The following is a 19,958-nucleotide window of genomic DNA, read 5'->3' on the forward strand; positions in this document are numbered from 1 at the left end:
AATTTAGCTTAAGAGGATGTGATACTTGAAGTTAACAGTCTCCAAATGATCAATAAAATAAAAAGGCAAATTGTGAAATGGGAGAAAACATTTGCAAATTCTGTATCTGATAAGGGGTTGATATCCAAAATACATAAGGAACTCCTATAGCTCAATAGCAAAAATGAAACCAGTAATTTGATTCAAAAGTGGGCAAAGAACCTGAATAGACATTTTTCTAAAGAAGATACATAAATGTCCAACAGGTATATGAAAAGGTACTCAACATCACTATTTATCAAGGAAATGCAAATCAAAATCACAATATTCCCTCACACCTGTTAGAATGGCTATTATCAAAAGATAAGAGATAACAAGGACTGACAAGGATGTGGAGAAAAGGGAACCCTTGTTCACTGCTGGTGGGAATGTAAACTGGTAAAGCCACTGTGGAAAACAGTATGGAGGTTCCTTAAAAAATTACAGATAGAACTACCATCTGGCAATCTCACTTTTGGGTATATATCCAAAGGAAATGAAATCATTATCTTGAAGAAATATAGGTACTCCCATGTTTACTGCAGCCATTGTTTACAATAGCTTGGATATGGAAACAATTTAAGTGTCTTGATGGATTAGTGGATAAAGAAATGTAACACACAGACATACACACACAGTGGAATATTATTCAGCCTAAAAGAAAGAAAATCCTGCCACTTGCAACTATATGGATGAATCTTGAGAGCATTATGCTAAGTGAAATAAGTCAGGCAGAGAAAGACAAATAGTGTATGATCTCATTTACATGTGGAATCTTAAAAAAATGGAACTCATAGCAATAGAGAGTAGATTGGTGGTTGCCAAGAGTAGGGAGGTGGTGGGAGAAATAGGTGAAGGTTGTCGAAGGGTACACACTTCGAGTTATAAGAACAATAAATTCTGGGGATATGATGTACAGCATAGTGACTGTAGTTAATACTGTATCATGTACTTACATGTTGCTAAGAGAGTAGATCTTAAACATTTTCACTCCAAAAAAAAAATGATAACTATGTAAGTGATAGATGTGTTAACTAAGCTTATGCTTATAATAATTTAGCAATATATATGTATATCAAATCATCACGTTTGTACCTTACACTTACACTATGTTATATGTCAGTTATATATCAGTAAAGCTGGAAAAAAAGAAGAAATTGGCACAGTCTCTGGAAAATGCAGAAGGTGGCTTGTCTGAATTTATTGCCGAGAATGTATTTTCAGTATTTTGAACGTGTATTTTCAGTATTTTGTAGGTGTTCACTCTTTGTTTAGTTACCTATATTATTAAAGGCTCTTTGTGTTGCATGCAAACATATTCTGGCTATTAAAATAGGAAACAAGACAAACAAAAGATTTATTGAAACACTGGAGTCACTTTCAGAGCCGGAGTGCTTTGGAAGGGCCAGTCTCAGGACAGCTTGTGAGAACTCATTAGCAGTAGTACAGAGATCCTATATTCTAGATCTGTAATTATCATCAGCTCCATGATTTCAGTCTGGTCTTAACTGTCCACATCAATAATTCTGGGAGAATCTTTCTGGCTCCACTGGGTCAAGTTTTACAGGCATTCGATTCTCTATGACCTAGTGGGCAAGAGTGACAGCAATGGCTACTGGGGAGCTGCCTCTGTGTGATGAGGTGGTGAACAAATATAAGAGCTGCACTAGACTGTTGGAGGACTCTTCCATCCCTGACACTCTATGCTATTCTTTGAGAATTATAAAGACTATCTGCAACAGTAATAATCTAGTTAATTAAAAAAAATGTTGGTTTTTAGTTTACCTAGCCCAGGAGAATAGGCTCAGGTGTATTTGAAAGACTTTGCAAAAGGATAGATGAAGCTTTTAACTCTGGAACTTCATATGTTTTTAGGAGTTAGAGTTTGTTCTTTGGAGTCCGTTTCAAATTCCTTTTTTGTCATTTACTGATTGTGTGACTTTAGACTTGTTACTTTATCTGGGCTTTGACTTTCTTATTTTGAACCATTCTTTGATTATTCTGGCCAATAATCACTTTTATATATTTTATATTTTTTGCATCATTAAAAACTTTAAGGATGCTCAGGAAAGTTACTACCACCAACAACAAAAATCTCATTTAAATAGGGTATGTGACCCCTAAGAGGACACATGTCCTCTGACTTCTAGAGGCAAGAAGGCAAAATCAGGATGTTCAGAATAAGCTGTGTTTGGTTGAGCCAGGTCCTGAATCCTGAGAACTTGCTTGGAGCTGCTTTGGGGCCTCGTACTCGTGAAGCAGAACTGGAAAAGCAGGATTGGCTGCCCTTGGGTTATTCTGGAGCCATGTTGGGTGTGTCCTTAGAAATACAAGCCAGATAGAGGGAAACAATTACCAGCTATAGAGGGTTTAAGATTTAAGAAAAACACAGAGTTTCTAATCTTTAACATTTGCATGCCTCCACACTTTAAAATGGGAGATGATTTATAATGAAATCAACTATAATACATATTTGAGGAAATAAGCAACAACAACAAAAATGAAAATACAAGATATATGTGGTAAGGATGAGCAACAAGGATGAAGGGAGAATGCTCACAGGTTAAACTCAGAGATGAAATGAGTCATCAGTTTCACTTTGAGTTTCTGGATAGACATGAAAAGAAAATGAAAGAAATAGACCATGCGACAAAAATCTTAGAAAAGAAGCAGTTTTTAGGGAGGACAATTTTTTTTTCCTCTAAATTCTGCAGGAAGCTTTTCCCATAAGACGTCATGGAGTGGATATTAAGTAAAGTCATGCCCAAATGCAGTTTTGCTCATCAGCTGCATGAGCATTAAATGTATTTAGTGCCCCCCTCCCCCTGTCCCCACACACGCCCAGTGTATTTATTCCCAGGTCCCTCCCTTGGAAGTTCTGACTCAGCAAGTCTAAACATGTGATCCACTGGGTCCATAGTATATTTTTTCTTAATTGAAAACATGTAATTAGAAATTAAGATTCAGAAAGTACTTTCCTAATTTTTACTTCTTTTGATAATAGCCTAGTGAGGTTCATCAGATTTTTTTTTTTAATAAGAAAGGTAATTTATACCTTAAGGTGTCTAGTGACTTAAGACACTAGGGAACTTGAATCCCTATGATTAATTTCAAGTGATGCTGGACAACAGGAAATATGATTTTAAGTCTATTAAGATAAAGAAGTTTTACCAATGTGATTGAGCAGAGGTTGGGAGGGTCTCAGATTAGTTAAGTGTCCAGTCTATTGGATGATTTGCTTTTGAGACCTTGCCCCCCTCTGTTCATCATCTGAGAATGTGTGCAGAAGTTCGCCTTCTTGGTAAAGCTCTGTTAATGCCCACTCCTTTTTCCAGGTGTTTCTCCTTATCTCCTTCCTCCAAGGCATGTCCAAGGTACTTTTATACATAACTGTATCGTTTCCCTCCACAGTCCTGGGGTACACTGTGCCAACTGATAGCCCAGACTATCAACTTCTCAATGGCTGGACACCATTATTTATCTTGATAGTACTGGCAGAATAGTAGGTACCGATTAAATAAGCACTAAAAGAATAAAATATGTAAGAAAGAGGCATATGTTGTAGAAGGAAGATGGGATATTTATGTATCTATTTATCTATCTTAATTTAGGGAATATGTAGAACTTTGGCCACATTTTCTATACTGGGGCATTGCTGTGAGTCACTTAATTCTAAAGTGATGACTTGATTTTGATTAGATGTGGCAATTATCATACATGTGCAACTTTTAAAGCTACTTATTAAATGCACAGTCACTATTGTTTAAAGAGACACTCCTGACCAAACCATTCAAAATGTAATCTTTGCCTTAGAGGCTTCCTTCTTTATAGCCCAATTTTTTAATATCCCTAAATTGAGCCATTCCTCCCAGCCCATTAGAGTATCTATAATTGCTTCATGAATCTACTCAAAGTTTTTTTATACACAGTTAAAAAAAATCTGGCATTCAGATCTGGAACAATTAAGTTCCCAAGATTTTTAACATTTTCATAAGGAGTAAAGTGAAACTCAAGGAGGCCAATAGACAACCAGTAAGTAGCCAAGTTAGAATTTGAACTTACTTTTTCTCTGTGTCTTCTGCTCTTTCTAACCCTTCATATTGCCTTGTCTGTTGGACTGGCTTATACACTGAACTGCTAGGGTAGCACTCTGAAGATTAAGGGTGTGGGTACCAATGGGTAGAGGTGTATCCCAGCACCCTGAATGAATCAGCTAAGGGTCAGGACACCTGCAACAGGAGGTAGGCTATTCCCTGAGATGAGGGAAACAGAAACATGCAAACATAAGTGAATGTTTTTAGAAACTTAGCTGGCTTTGGCATGAGAATCAGATGTGTCTGGGTTGGGCTTGTTTTGATTCTAATGCCCAGGACTGACTTCTGTCCTTAGAAGCTCATGCAAAAGAGTGGGCTAAGTCCCTGAGTAATCTGATAGTAGGTTGCTGAGCTTACATTACTAAGACCTAGGTTAGGAAATGAAGACAGTAGGGAAAAGGAGGATTCCTAGACAAGATACGAAATAGAAGTTGAGAAAGGCCATGCTTCCTGGAGATGCGTGTAAGGTAACTCAGTTAACCAAAGGTGTAGTGTTTTATTTCTATGGGAAACTTGACGGCCTGTGTAAGATCACATAGTGTTTTCAAGTGCCTCCTCCTACAATGGTCTCTGCTCTCCGCTAGCACAACTGTTTAGTAACAGAAGGCACACCCCAGAATGAGGCTGCCTACGTTTACATCTTTCCCTCTTCCCTTACTAACATGACCATGTTAGTGATTTGGTCACATTCTTTACTTACAAAATTAAAGAAGAGGAAGAATACCATGTCATAGTGGTGTTTGAATTAAATTAGGTACTACATACACAACACTCTGCTTAATGCTTAATACAGAGTTAAGTACTCAGTTCATGCTAGCTGCTGATATAATAGTTACCTTCCCAGCTATATCATTTCTGTTTTGATATTTCTGTCTTTTCAGGAAAGAATAGAATAAGGAGAAAGCAGGTGTTTCTGAGCGCTCAGACTATACTGTTTGTAGTTCCCCCTTATTTGTGGTTTTGCTTTCCGTAGTTCCAGTTACCCACAGTGAACAGGGGTCTGGAAGCAGATCCTCTTTCTGATATAATGTCAGATCATCAACAGAAACCTAACACTGTATCACAGTGCCTGTGTCATTCACCTCACGTCATCTCATCATGTAGCCATTTCATCATCTCACATCATCAAAAGATGAGGAAGAGGGAGTACAGTACAATAAGATTTTCTGAGAGAGAGAAACCACATTTACATAACTTGCGGCATATTATAATTCTTCTATTTTATTATTAGTTACTGTTGTTAATCTCTTACTGCGCCTAATATGTAAATTAAACTTTATTATAGGTAAGTATGTAGAGGAGAAAACATATATATGGGATTCGTACTATCTACGGTGTCGGGTGTCCCCTGGCATCTTGGAATGTATCCCTCACAGATAAGGGGGGACTACTCTAAATACAACTATATGGGACTAGAGAGCTTGTTAGTCTTTTCTCCTGGAATGAGGTTCAGCAGAGCTCACTCTTCTCATGAGTAACTAATTGCACGATTACATGGGCCCTTCTATTTTAGTGCACACACTCCCCTCACGTCATAGGTGCTATGTGCGCAAGGCAAGTTACTGATAGCATTGTAGCAGGACCAGGTCTCCTAACTCCCAGTGCTTTCTTGTTTCTGCCCATACTTGGGCCTCCTCTCTTAAGATAATTTTATTAGGTCAGTGACTTTATGGTGATAAAAAATACTTCTATTTAAAATTAATTTTAAGAAACTACTGCAGGGGCGCCTATCCACCTAATGGACAGTACAGGTCTAGAAGTCCAACACATGTAGCTCTAGTCCTTTGGGAGCTCTTGGGACTCAATGAGAAACCTCAGTATCCTGATAATAATGTACATGTTTGTGATTAAGATTGTCTGAATGGAGGGGACAGTCCAACCAATAATGATGTTGGTTAAGCGTCCAACTCTTGATTTCGGCTCAGGTCATTATCTCATGATTCATGGGATGGAGCCCCACATCGGGCTCTGTGCTGTCAGCTTAGGATTCCCTCTCTCCCTCTCTCTCTGCCTCTTCCCTGCATGTGCTCTTGCTCTCTGTGATCTCTCTCTCAAAATAAATAAATAAACATTTTTAAAAAATTGAAAAAAGAAACTAAAGCGAAAACAAACCAAAAAAACCCCACTTTTTCTGCTTATAAGTAGGCATGGGGGTGCCCAAATCAATCGAATAAAATAAGACAGATCCTTTTTCTTTGTTAAATATTCTATTATTTTAGTTGTAAATTGTAAGTTAAGAATCACCTGGGGAAGTCACTTTGCTGAATGTTCTCCTTGTTTATCATCAAATTCCATAAATCCTCTTGAAAAATAAAAGAGAGAAAAAAGTGGATTACGATTGAGATTAAGCAAGAATATTAGAATGATCACTAGAATGTCTTATAATGTTTGAGCCACTATTTTTTTCTGCAGATTTTCCTATGTCATAAATAAAATAAGATTTAAGACTTCCATAACATTTGTAGTTTGCAAGCTATTTATGCACAATTATCTCTTTCAGTTTGCCAACAAATCTATTCATGGGTGTCTTCACATATAAATTGTATAAGACAGATATTTTGGTGTATTTGTTTAGTAATATATCCTCAGTAACTAGAACAGTGCCTGGCATATAGTATAAATGAATAAATGTTGGAATTAAATATTAAATAAATGGATAAATTAATTTTTATCTCATATGGTATATGAGAAAACTTCTAAAGCTCAAAGAGATTAAACAACCTGTCCCAGACACATGGCTGATAAATGGCAAAGCGAAGTCTAAAACTGGGATCTTCAGGATCTGAGGTTAGTATTAGGACCACTGTACTGAAAAGATAAAGATGATTAAAATGTGGCCTGTGAGGAGTTTACAGTCTAGTGGAAAAAATAGACACAATCAGATACAAGTAATTTAAAACAACTAGAGGGAAAGAAAATCAATGTGAAAGTTCCTGCAAAGCATAATGAAATCCAAAGTATAAAATACCTGCATGTTGTAATCGTAGGGGTCTGTGATGTCTTCACAGAGCTTGTCTTTGAATTGGACTTTAGAAAATGATTAGACTTTCTAGGTAAACAGAATGGAGTTGGAGTTGGGGACTAGACCTTGTTGGCAGACAGAAGAGCCATGTGCAAACATGTTAGGGGTTTATACATACATGACCGGTTCTGAAACAAATCATTTGTCATTAGGGGCATCAGGTGTTTGACTTCAGGAGTGAGCTATGCAATTGATTGGCTTCAGGGAAGAACATTTAACACCAGTTGAATGCGTTTGTTCTGATTTTGTAGGCTGTGGAAATTCAAGAAAAAAGGTTTCAAGAATGACGGTGATGGAACTTAACTTGTGTTTTTACTGTATAACTCTGGTAATAGGTAGAGGATGGTTTGGAGTGAGGACAGACAGAAACGGTGGAACTCACCATAAATCTAATAAAAAGAACTCAGTAAAGAGGTGATGAAGGACTCCACCAGGCCAACTAGTCAGTGGAGTTGAAGAAAAGGAATGATACAGGAGAAAAATTTAGAAGTAGAATATTCAGCAATGTGATGAAGGTGGTGACAAGCAAGAAAGATCCACAAGGACCCTGAGGTTTCTGGATTCCAAGTGGGTGGGGATGTGACAAGTGAGGAGATAAGGAACATGTGAGGAGGAGCAAGTTTGTGGGGCGATGGGTTTGGGGAGCAGTTGTAGCAAGCAATTAATCATTTCAGTCTGTAGCTCAGAAAAAAGAAGGCAATAGACATCTGATTTTGGAAGTCATTGGATTCTAATACTACCCATGTGAAAACCCATGCAGGTTACATTTGGAGCTTTGAAGAGAAATATTTAAGGGGAAGATAAAGAAAAGCCCTATAAAAAGAATGAGAAAGAGTGGCTAGAGGTAGGGAGAGAAACAGGAAAATGCCATGTCATGGAAACCCAGCAGGTGAGGGGAAATTCACAACAATTGGAGCCTTGGGGGGGGGGGGTCAGAGGAATTAAGAATATGTATATTTTTCAGAACAATGGTGACCAGAATCCAGTTCACATGGCTCTAAAGTAATCCAGAGTGGAGAAGGTGAGCTATTCTATTCACTGTCCTGAAAGCACATATCTAGTATTTTTACGTGCCTGACACACTACTTAGGCATCAAGATATGGAGTAAATAAAGACAATTCTCATCTTTATCAAGTACCCCATTCCTGTCATTCTGTCTTTCTACTCAAATCTCACTGATTCTTTTAAGACCCAAATTGCATCTCATCTTTGCTATAAACATACCCCTAAGCGTCCTGGTATCAAACACAGCTCCTTTCTGTAGAAATTACCTGTGATGTTTTGCTGACATTTATCTTATTTAGCATATTAGTCATTACTGCTTTTGCTGGGTCATCATACCATAAGGACTGCAAATCTTTGAGAAGGGATTTACATTTGAGTTTTTTCCTTCAAATTTCTGCCCCTACTTTGTGTATACTAAGTGCTTAGAAATACTTCTTGATGATCTCCTCCCACTCCCCATCCCCGTCCTATCTATGGCCTTCCCTTGGACAAAGGACAGCTAGATTTTTCCCCTGAGCAAGGACTGCTGTGTCTTTTAACAAAGATCCCCCAGGATTTCTCAGTCAAATTGCGGTAATAGGTTTTATATCTGATCTTGAAGATACCTTTCCTTAATTAATCAATTCAACAATTATTCACTAAGTGCCTCACTTAACCTATAAGGTACTGTGTTAGAGCCAGAAGCTAGTTAGATCTGGTCCCTATTTTCATATAGCCACATGATTGAAAATAAAGGTGGTGATATATGTTATAATTGCACTATAATTGCACAAGATAAAGTAATAGAAAACTAGGGAATGAAAGAAGATAGTGTTAATAAGAGTGATTATAGAATTGTTTTCTGAGGAGGTGACTTCTTAAGTTTATAAATTTTGAGAGAGAGAGAAAGAGAGAGAACGCCAGCAGGGCAGGGGCAGAGAGAGAGGGAGAGAATCCCAAGCAGTCTCCATGCTGCCAGCACGGAGCCCGAGATCACGACCTGAGCCAAAATCAAGGGTCGGACACTCAACCAACAGAGCCACCCAGGCGCCCCTCTGAGGAGGTGACTTTTAGATGAGCTGCAGGACAAGCACTAGCCCCAAGAGAAGGGAAGAGCCTTTTACGCAGAAACGAAAGCAAGGTCAGAGAGCCTGAGATGGTTTTAAGTTCCAGAAACAGGAAAAACATCATTTACGTAGAAAACAACGAGGAACAGAGAAGATGGTTGAAGTGGAGTTGCTGTTCCTGAACCCCGAGCTGACAGCAAGCAGTTCTCCCGTATTTCCAACAGTGAGCTTCCAGGGTTAACAGAGAAAAATAAAAGCACTATTATTTCATGTCTGGGGAATTCCCCAGGGAAGGAATAAAAAGAAATATTGTTTCAACTCCTTGCTTGCTGTTGTTTTGATTTACAACAATAGGAATTCAGCTGGAATGTAATATGTACTTTGTACATAGTGGGCGTTGCTCCTGCTTGCTTGTCAGTTTCTTCTTGTTTACATTAACAGTCATTGTAACTCAGCAGTTGCAAAAGCAACCACAATAGAAAAATAACAATGCAAAAATAAATGTCTGTGAGTTTCAATAATTTGTGCATAAGGATGGTATGCAGAATCCTGCCCATCCACATGATAATATATTGGTCTAAGCAGATCACAGATTACAACATGGACCCTGATGATTTCTAAAGAGAAGTGATTCTTAATCTGTTATTGGTCATAGACCCCTTTGAGAATCTAATAAAAGTCAGAAGCATTTTCCTTAGAAAAATGCAAAGATGCACACTTACACAAAATGTGAATAAAAATTTAAAGGGTATGCAGACCATCAAGGCCCAGCCTTGTAGTCCAGAGCATTAAATCAAGGGCTTTCAAAATTGATGGGATATCAGAATTACCAGAAAGCTTGTTCTAAAGTGTACCCTTAGCTTTGTCCTAGGAAGACACAAGATGGGATGAAGGAAAACTCATTTTGTATAAATTCTCCAGGAGAGTATAGACCACACATTGTCAAACTCTGCTTAGGGATCTAGGAAGGAGAGAATTAGAGGCAGAGACTCCGTGAGGTGGAGATTGAAAGCACCTGGAAATTCAGAACAAACTGGATCCCAGAGAGCTGAAAGTGGGGAGATTACTGTGGGGCAAATAAGAACAGGGTGAAGTAGATGTGAAAATCAGAGCCTGTGTAGACTGGAGTAAGATGTGTTAGGAGTTGTGTGCAGGGGCTTGGAAGCAGGTGGAGAGAACATTGGGAAGATTCTGGGCTGTATGCGCTGCCACCATGGCAATCCCTCATGATCAACACTCATATGAGAGGTTCTCTAGATTGTCTCTGAGGAGAGATCAGCTAGTCTCTCTAACCCTCTTGAGTTTCTCAAACTAGAAAATAAAGGCGGGACTCACCACATGTATCACTAATGAACACATCACTACCCACCACCTTCACCAAAGAATTACAGTGCCTGCCCTGGGTGGGTCCTTTATTCCTTTAACTTTACAGATGAGGAAACTGAGGCACTCAGCGAGGGAGGGCCTTGCTCAAGGTCACCCAGCCAAGTAGCACATATGTCAAGACCAGAACCTGGCTTTCTGTTCCCTGGTCCAGTGCACTTCCTCCTTCCTACTTGGTCTCGAGATTAAAAATATTTTACGGAAGCACTTGTTGGAAATGCGTACACTCCAAAAGAGTTCAGGGAAATTCATTCAGATGCAAATATATCTCAAGATAGGGCAATACTTTTCAACTCAAATAATACATTGTCATGCACCACAGTTTTGTTTCTCATTCATTTTAATGCAATGCGGTCATTACCAACAGCAAACTGGACAAAAGCAAGGTTTGTCACAGTGCTTACGTGCTCCTCGTCATGGAGCGGAGGATGAACTCCACTGCATTCTCAATGATCTCTGTGCCCAAGAGGTTTAGGAATTTTGGAAAATCTGGCTCTGTTTTTTTGTCTGAGTCATCTGGCTTGTCATCTGGTTTGTCATCTGAAAAACAAAACAGAATCTCAGAAGTGATTCTCTGCAACAAGAAAGGGAAGCCTCTTTTCTTTGAAGGGAACCCTTAGACTGCTTTTTACCCCCTTTCATTAATTATACAGCCTCGTACAGTTATATTTGTTGAACATTTAATGCCTGCCTGGCCAAAGTCATCACATGCATCATCTCAGTTGTTCCTAAAAACAACAGGTGTCGATACTTAGGTAGACATTGATTTCCTTTCTGGTTGAGAAAATTGAAGCTCATGGAAGTTAAGTAACTTGTCCACAGTTAAGCAGCCAGTTCCAGCATTGAAATACAGAATGCCCATTTTAATGTACTTTTCTCCACGCAATCCTGGCAAGCGGTAATGAGAATAATGATGGCATAATAACAGGTAGCATTTGTTGAGCATATACCTATGTCAGATAAGCTAATATGTTGTTATATTATTTTATTCTCACAGCAGCCCTGTGAGGTAGGCAAAACTCTTATCTCAAGTTAAAGTTCAAGAAGTGGAAGTTGAGAGAGGTTTACGAGCTGATTCAAAGTCACACAGTTAGTAAGCAGCCAAAACAATTCAATCCCATGTTTGACTAGTACTAAAATCTGGATTTGTAAGCACTCTGTGCAGAACTGCATAATGCCCCCCCCACCTTCTTAACGATAGAAATATCTTTGTTTCTTTATATTGTCTAATTTTTCTACCACAGAGATTACTTATAAAATACAAGTTATCAACAACAAAAATGAGCTGAATAGCCTTTGACAGCAAAGCTACGATCTAACCACAAGTGTAAGATTGAAAGTAGAATAATAAGGATGATGACAAGGAGAAATTCTATCATTTGTACATCATTTTATAGTTCTGTAAATAATGACTTTGTAAATGCTGTGTGATTTTACCCTTGACCAGTCTTTCGAGGGATGTAGTTCTTAGTTCACTGGACTAAGAAACTGAAAGGATTAAGTGACTTGCAGGAGACCTCACAAATAGCAAGAGAAGATGGAACTATAAATTCAGGTTTCTTACCCTTAACTTTTAATCAAGTGCCTTTTGCAATGAGGACCAAGGGTCCAGGGAGTGAGGTTGGTGACATGCAAGTTCCCTTGGGGCGTTTTGGCTTTGCTTAGTGGTCTCACTGGTTCAGGAGATTCAAAGTAATGGAAGAGTGGCAGTTAGTAGCTTCAAGTGGACTCCCCTCTGGACGCTGGTGCCAGGATAAAGTGGGATTTTTGTCTTTTAGTTTTAGTGTAGCCTCACACATAGTGTTGCCAGATTCAGTAAATAAAAATACAGGATACCCAATTAAATGTCAGATACACAACAATTTTTTTTTAATTTTGGTATAAGAATGACCATGCAATATTTAGGTCATATTTAAACTAAAATTGTGGGGCATCTGGGTGGCTCAGTGGGTAAAGTGTTCAACTTCAGGTCATGATCTCCATGGTTTGTGAGTTTGAGTCCCTCATTGGGCTCTGTGCTGACAGCTTGGAGCCTGAAGCCTGCTTCACATTCCGTGTCTCTTTCTCTCTCTCTGCCCCTCCCCTGCTCTCTCTCTCTCTCTCTCTCTCTTAAAAATAAATAAACATTAGAAGATTATTCATTGTTTATCTGAAATTCAGATTAGACTGGGTGTCCTGTATTTCACATGGTAACCCCACCACAAGTTTTGATTCAAAGAGTTCCAACATCTAGGCACTGTTCCCCAACTCTGAATGAAGGAGACATAACTAGCTTTTAGTGTGGAGGCTGTCAAAAATTATGTTAGAAGGCTTGCATCTGTATTGTATCCTAAAATAGAAACTCTTAGTCAAAACATGTGGCTTTCGATTTTGCAAACATTTGTTGTTTACTATGCCACAAGAAAAGATTTGATAGGAGCACCAGACTGGGACCTATAACCAAAATCAGTATACCAATTACTTATTCATTCAGCTGTTAATGTTTTCATTAAGTATTTTTTTCAGCTTACTATTAGGTACATAGCATATGCTAAGAGTTGAGATATGAATGAACATACTAGACATGATCCTTACATAAAATGCAGGGCCACCTCAGTGACAAGAATTGCTCTCTGTTCTCATCACTGGAAGAAGGAAAGATAATGCCAACTGAGCAGGTACTGGGATTGTGTTTTTATGATGTGCCTTAATCTTTATTTAGTTCAGTGAAGGTATTAACAGTTTTATAGAAGAGAAAACAGGTGCTCAGAGAAGTTAAATGACTCACCTAAAATCACACATCTAGAATGTGGTTGAGCCAGGGTTTGAATCTAAATTGTTTTAACTCCACAGAGCACATTATCTACATGATATAATACTATCTTCAAGCAGTTTCCCCTGAAGACATTTACCAGGTACAAAACAGCAATTCCTTGCATGAAAAGTGAGTTCCTTTTTCCCGTGTTGCTATATGGTTACTTGCATAATAAGCTAATTTTATTGACTTTTTATTTTAATACGACACAAAATGCTAGCCTGTCAATATGCAAAGAGCCCTAGTTTGGAATATGTGTGAAGTTTGGATCATAGGCCCCAGTCCTTGAACCACATCTATATTAGGAGGTTCTAGAGTATGATGGACCATATGTTTTGGAGTCCTGTATACCTGAGTTTGATTCTTGTCTTCAACAAAAAAAAATCCACCATGGAACCTTGCACACAATTCTTAAATACTTTGTCTCTCAATTTATTCATTGTGTTATGTCAATATTGAAAGATATTTTATATATCTTTCACATGTAAAATATCTATGAAATGTGTGTGTATATATATATATATATATATATATATATATATATACACACACACACACATACATACACTGCTTATCACAGTACCAGGCCCAAGGTAAGTCCACAATAAATGCTTGCTGTATTATCATGAATATATATTATATATAATATAATGGGTGCATATATATAATAAATTATATATAATATATAATAATGGGTGCATATATTATGAACTATAATAATATGTTAATAATAATAATAGTAGCAACAAAATGATTAATATTAGCTTTTTCCTGTAGTGCTTTAGGAGATTATGAAAATTTAAAAAAGTGGTTAAAATATTAAGAAAATTGAAAATGTTGAAAAACAGAAAAACAAACAATAAAAATCAAAGAAATTTGAAATACTGTAAACAAACTATTAAAGCTAATAGCAGAATATTTTTTCTTTTCAAATATAATATGGACTGGCCTTTATTTACATTAACTACTTCGTTGAGTTTTTCAGTCAATGTAATTATAAAGTTCTGAAAAAAATACAGTGCTGCTGATATTTGTATAGTATTTATTGTTTACAAAGTGATTATAAAGGCATATTCATTTGACCAGGTGAAGTTGATTGTTGTCCCATTTTACAGATGAAGAAACTGAGGTTCAAAGCAGTGAACTGATTTAACCAGTTTTAGGGTTTATGAGAGACAGCTGGGGACTGGTCCTTAGGATATAAATCTCACCTTTCACTTTGCTGTGTTGATTACTTAAGGAGTTGATGGACCTGGTAGTGCCTGAGGCCACCTTTTTGGTAATTCTGTTATAAATCTTTTTTTCTTAATTTTTGTTAATGTTTTATTTATTTTTGACAGAGAGAGGAGAGAGAGAGAGAGAGAGAGAGAGAGAGACAGAGTACAAGTGGGGAAGGGGCAGAGAGAGAAGGAGACACAGAATCTGAAGCTGGCTCCAGGCTCTGAGTTGTCAGCACAGAAGCCCAACGCAGGGCTTGAACTCATGAACCATGAAATCGATTGTGACCTGAGCCAAAGTTGGACGCTTAACCAGCTGACCCACCCAGGTGCCCCTGTGATAATTTCAGTAGAGTGTGTGTCTGTATATTGTGCTGGTGGACTGTGGGTGGCTGAGGGTGTTCTGCCAAGTTACATTTAGAAAAGCAAAAGGCTCTGTTACTAAATATTTGCACTGGCTTTGTTTTTTGACCTATCCTTCTGAATTGAGACCAGCCAAGAGCTCACCATATTCTGCAGGCCAAAAGTAATGAGAATTTTGCAAGCTGCCTTGTGGTCCCCTATATCCTTGGAACGGGCATAACAGAAGTAAGCATGGGGCATGTGGGTGGCTCAGTCCTGTTAAGCATCTGAGTCTTGACCTTGGCTCAGGTCATGATCTCACTGAGATCAAGCCCACGTCAGGCTCTGTGTTGACAGTGCTGAACCTGTTTGGGATTCTCTCTCTCCCTCTCTCTGTACCCCTTCCCTGATGTTGCTCTCTCTCTCAAAATAAATAAATAAATATTAAAAAAATAAATCTTTAAATAAGAAGTAGGCACTTAATCATAAAGGACAGAATGGAGGGACTGGGGATTTCAGACCCAGGCATGCCACGTCTACCTGTGTCTATGCCCAAGTGACTTTCCTTCTGCAAGTTTTGTCTGTCAGCCTGCCAAAGGGACATGATAAAACTTGGCATTTTTACTTAAGAGGATTATTATGAGAATCAAATGAGATAATATGTGATAACAATAGCAGTTAATATTTATTGGGTGCTTATTAGGGACCAGATGTTTTTACAGTTTTTGTCTCTAATTTTCATGATAACTTTATGAGAAAGTTAACTATTGATATTCCCTTCAACGTGTGAGGCCCAGACAGGTTAACTAACATGCCTGAAGTTAGATTTCTGATTAATGGTAGAACCAGGCCTAGGAGTCTTACTCCAGAGTATACATTTTTTTCCCTCCAAACATTATTACTTAGAATCATCAAAAAATAAATTCCCCTCCCGGCTGTCAAGAAATTCATAATATGATAGTGTCGCGGTATCACATGACTACATAAGAAAAAAGGTCATACCAAACTTCATTCATTCACTGAAGGTAGAGGCTGTAATTGAAGCACATTTGAATAAAAATCCTTTCTTTTTGTTAGAAGATCTGCCTCTTGGGGGACTTTAATACTCCACTTACAGAAATGGATAGATCATCTAGACACACGGTCAATAAAGAAACAAGGGCCCTGAATGATACATTGGATCAGATGGACTTGACAGATATATTTAGAACTCTGCATCCCAAAGCAACAGAATATACTTTCTTCTCGAGTGCACATGGAACATTCTCCAAGATAGATCACATACTGGGTCACAAAACAGCCCTTCATAAGTATACAAGAATTGAAATCATACCATGCATACTTTCAGACCACAATGCTATGAAGCTTGAAATCAACCACAGGAAAAAGTCTGGAAAACCTCCAAAAGCATGGAGGTTAAAGAACACCCTACTAAAGACTGAATGGGTCAACCAGGCAATTAGAGAAGAAATTAAAAAATATATGGAAACAAATGAAAATGAAAATACAACAATCCAAACGCTTTGGGATGCAGCGAAGGCAGTCCTGAGAGGAAAATACATTGCAATCCAGGCCTATCTCAAGAAACAAGAAAAATCCCCAATACAAAATCTAACAGCACACCTAAAAGAAATAGAAGCAGAACAGCAAAGACAGCCTAAACCCAGCAGAAGAAGAGAAATAATAAAGATCAGAGCAGAAATAAACAATATAGAATCTAGAAGATCTGCCTCTTGTCTCCTAGTCCAGTGCTCTTTCTGCATTGCCCAAAGTCCCCTTCCCCCTCTCCCCTTTATGTTCTGGAGCAGTGCTGCCACCTCCCTGCAATCCTGGCTGACAGTGCACAAGGTATGAGCTTCGGTCAGAAGCACTTACCTGCCTGGCAAGTCAGGATTAAGACCAGTAGTCCCAGGACAATCGTCAGCCGTAGTGCTGAGACAGCCATGCTTGTAGCACTGGGTATCTGTGCAGATAAATCATTCAGATGCACCCGAAGACTTCCTCCATTTATAGGGCATTTACAGGTGACATCACCTGCTACGGAATTTAGGTTGTTGCTCAAGATATCTGCGCAGCTTGCTGTTGGATCTCTACTGATGAACCCTGCCCTGTCTTTTAAACCAAAAGTTTTTCATATAGGGGAAGAAAACCCCTGTTGATTTTTCTACTGTGTATTTTATAAACAGCACTGGAGTAACTCTTTTAGAGAGACTTCCAGTGCCAGCATTGATGATTCGATAGTTATCAGGCAGAGTTACAATGCAGGGCCAGGGAGCAAGCAACAAATCAGATTGGTGAGGTGTGCCTCCTCCCCTATCCCCCTCCCTGTGCACTCTGCTTATTTTCCCATGCTCTGAACTAATTGCTTGTCTGCACATGGGCACGCCCATTCACACCTCATGTCTTTACCTCATGTTCTTTAGTTTTCCCTGGACATCCTCCCCATCATCTCCCTTAGAGCATTTCTACTTATTCCTCTGGCTCAGGTTTACATGCCCCCTTCCCTGGGAAACCTTCCTGATGATGATGATTCCACCCCACTCCAGACAGTTGCTCTATCGTTTGCCTTCTAGAACCCTGGCATGTTGTTTGAGAACTAAGTATTTGAGTTCTCTTCTTCTTTGGTCCATGTATCAAAGGGCAGAGTGTTTTATTCACTCCTGAATCTTCAAGGGGCTTAGTACGGATTTTCTAATTGGTCTCAGCTTTGACTTCATGTCCTTGGGAAGCTTGCTGTGGTTCTTCCCTGCAGAGGTGGACACTCTGCTCTGTGCCTGATAGGTGTGTGTTTACCGTCTCCACCAATACGCTGTAGGTTCCTTAGGGGTCAAGACTATCTTCTTCAGAATTGAATACATGTCACTCAATGCATGTAGCAAACATTAAAAAAAGAAAAGAAAAATAAATTTTTGCACTCAGTGAAAAGGAATATTGGGATTGAGATGCTACTATGGATTTCAGGTGCAAAATACTATCCCTATGGAATACAAGTGCTCAATGGGGTAAAATTTGGTTCAAGTCTATATGACATTGGTTATCCTGATAACTGCTAATCCTGATAATTTATCCTGATAAATTTAGTTAATTGGGATGAGGCCTTAGTTTAGGAACTAAATAAACTTCCTAAACTTAGAGATTGACCAAAACATACACACTGTGAGTATCAGAGGGCCCTATCATATTAATTGAGGTGTGGAAACTGGAGGCTTGTCTGGTGTCACAGAACCAAGGCTAGGACATAGCCCTCTGACTCCCAGGTTAGTACTTCCTGCAAGGCAACACATTGCTCTTAAAAGCCATCAGGCAGCTCTGCTTGGACCCTTCCAGGTCTCTCCAACCTATCTTCTTAAAAAGACTGATCCTGTTTCTCCTATGCAAGGGGTTGTGATCTAGAGATAGTAGTCCATAGTAGGAAGGTTTCGAAAGTTAGATTTATGCCTTCAGAGTCACTACTTAAGATTGAGCATTGTGCTTGTCCTGTAGTGTTAGTGGGAAAATAACACTCAAGCTTCCTCTGTTAGCCAGGCCATCGGCCCCGATATGTGACTGTATTCACATGGGAAAGGCTAACAATGCCTACTGCTTTGCACAAGCTTTGAGCCCTCAGGGGGCTCTAATTCACCATAAGAACACTGTACAGGAGAGCAAAGACTGAATATTGTAACCTGGGAGAGAGGCCTGGGAGAGAGCTTTTCAAGGATACCATCTAAATGGGCATGCAGACAAGTTCCTGACTCAGCTTTCAGTGGTCTGGTGTCAAGGAAATAACACCACTTTCAGGGTTAGGATAGCTGGATTCTATGACTGTCAGTGACTCATTGTGTGATCCTGACTAAATACCTTCTGGGTCTGATGCTCAGTTTTCAGTGTTTGCCATGTTTTTTATCTCTTCTGTTGCTTTATTCCTTTTAGCTTCAGATTTCAGTTAAAATGCCTCTTTTTTGAGGAAAGCTGTGAGTCTCTAATCTGAGGTCCCTCTATCATAATCTTTTATACACTCTGTATTCCTCCTTCTTTTTTAAAAAAAGTTTTTAATGTTTATTTACTTTTGAGAGAGAGTGCAAGTAGAGGAGGGGCAGAGAGAGAAGGAGACGCAGAATCCAGAGCAGGCTCCAGGCTCTGAGCTGTTAGCACAGAGCCCAACACGGGGCTCAAACCCACAGACCTCGAGATCATGACTTGAGCCAAAGTAGGATGCTGAACCGACTGAGCCACCCAGGTGCCCCTGTATTCCTCCTTCTTAGCATTTCACTCTTTTGTTTGATTATTAAATGTCTCTCTTCCCAGGAGATGTTAAAATCCAGGATGGAAGGATTCTGGTCTATGTTGTTCACTGAGACAGCTCTGGTTTCCAGAATAGTACCTTAAAGTAGAAGATACCCAACAAAAGAAATGAATCAAAGAATAACTTTGAGAAAAGAAGCCTGGCCTTGTGTGATAGTTTTATCAGTTAATATCTGTGATGTTGGCAAATGATTGATGCCACTCAGCTTCCTCATCTGTAAAACTGGGACATATTATAATTTGTGCCTGTTTGTCTGCACTATTTAAGGATATAGGAGATAACAGATAAAATACCTGCTACGCCGTAAAGAAACTTTATTTGTCTTCTCAGTTTTATTGAGATACAATTGACATACATCACTATATAAGTTTAAGGTGTACAGCATGATGGTTTGATTTACATGTATTGTGAAATGATCTCCACAACAGGTTTGGCCAACATCCATCTTCTCATAGATACAATGAAAAGAAAGAAAAAAGGAAAAAAAATTCTCCTTGTGATAACTCATAGGACTTATTCTCTTAACTTTCCTATGTGTTATAGTAGTGTTGGTCGTAGTCACGTTGTACATTATGTCCCTAGTACTTAGTATAACTGGGAGTTTGTATGTTTTGACCACCTTCCTCCAATTTCCCCTCACCCAAGCCTCTGTCTCTGGTAACCACAAGCCTGATCTCTTTTTCCTCTGAGTTTGGTTTTTTGCTGGTGTTTTTTTTTTTAATTCCACATATAAGTGAGATCATACAATAAT

At 38.8% G+C, this 19,958-nt stretch overlaps 1 protein-coding gene across 1 annotated transcript; it reads right to left on the reverse strand.

The window, feature by feature from the left end:
• Window positions 1-6,365: 6,365 nt before the first annotated feature.
• CA1H5orf46 (chromosome A1 C5orf46 homolog) lies at window positions 6,366-16,867 on the reverse strand. Its single transcript, XM_007079951.1, has 4 exons — window positions 16,798-16,867; window positions 11,278-11,286; window positions 10,974-11,109; window positions 6,366-6,414 (listed from the first exon to the last, which is right to left on the reverse strand). The coding sequence occupies exons 1-4, from the start codon at window positions 16,865-16,867 to the stop codon at window positions 6,366-6,368; spliced, it is 264 nt and encodes an 87-aa protein (XP_007080013.1).
• Between the last annotated feature and the right edge of the window lie 3,091 nt (window positions 16,868-19,958).

This window comes from Panthera tigris, chromosome A1, assembly GCF_018350195.1.
Source record: "Panthera tigris isolate Pti1 chromosome A1, P.tigris_Pti1_mat1.1, whole genome shotgun sequence".
NCBI lineage: Eukaryota > Metazoa > Chordata > Mammalia > Carnivora > Felidae > Panthera > Panthera tigris.

Coding starts and splice junctions, on each gene's coding strand:
- CA1H5orf46 (XM_007079951.1), bottom strand. CDS start 16,867: ATGGCTGTCTCAGCACTACGGCTGACGATTGTCCTGGGACTACTGGTC. Junction 6,415..10,973: donor CGCTCCATGACGAGGAGCAC/GTAAGCACTGTG, acceptor TTATTTTTCAAG/AGGATTTATGGAATTTGATG.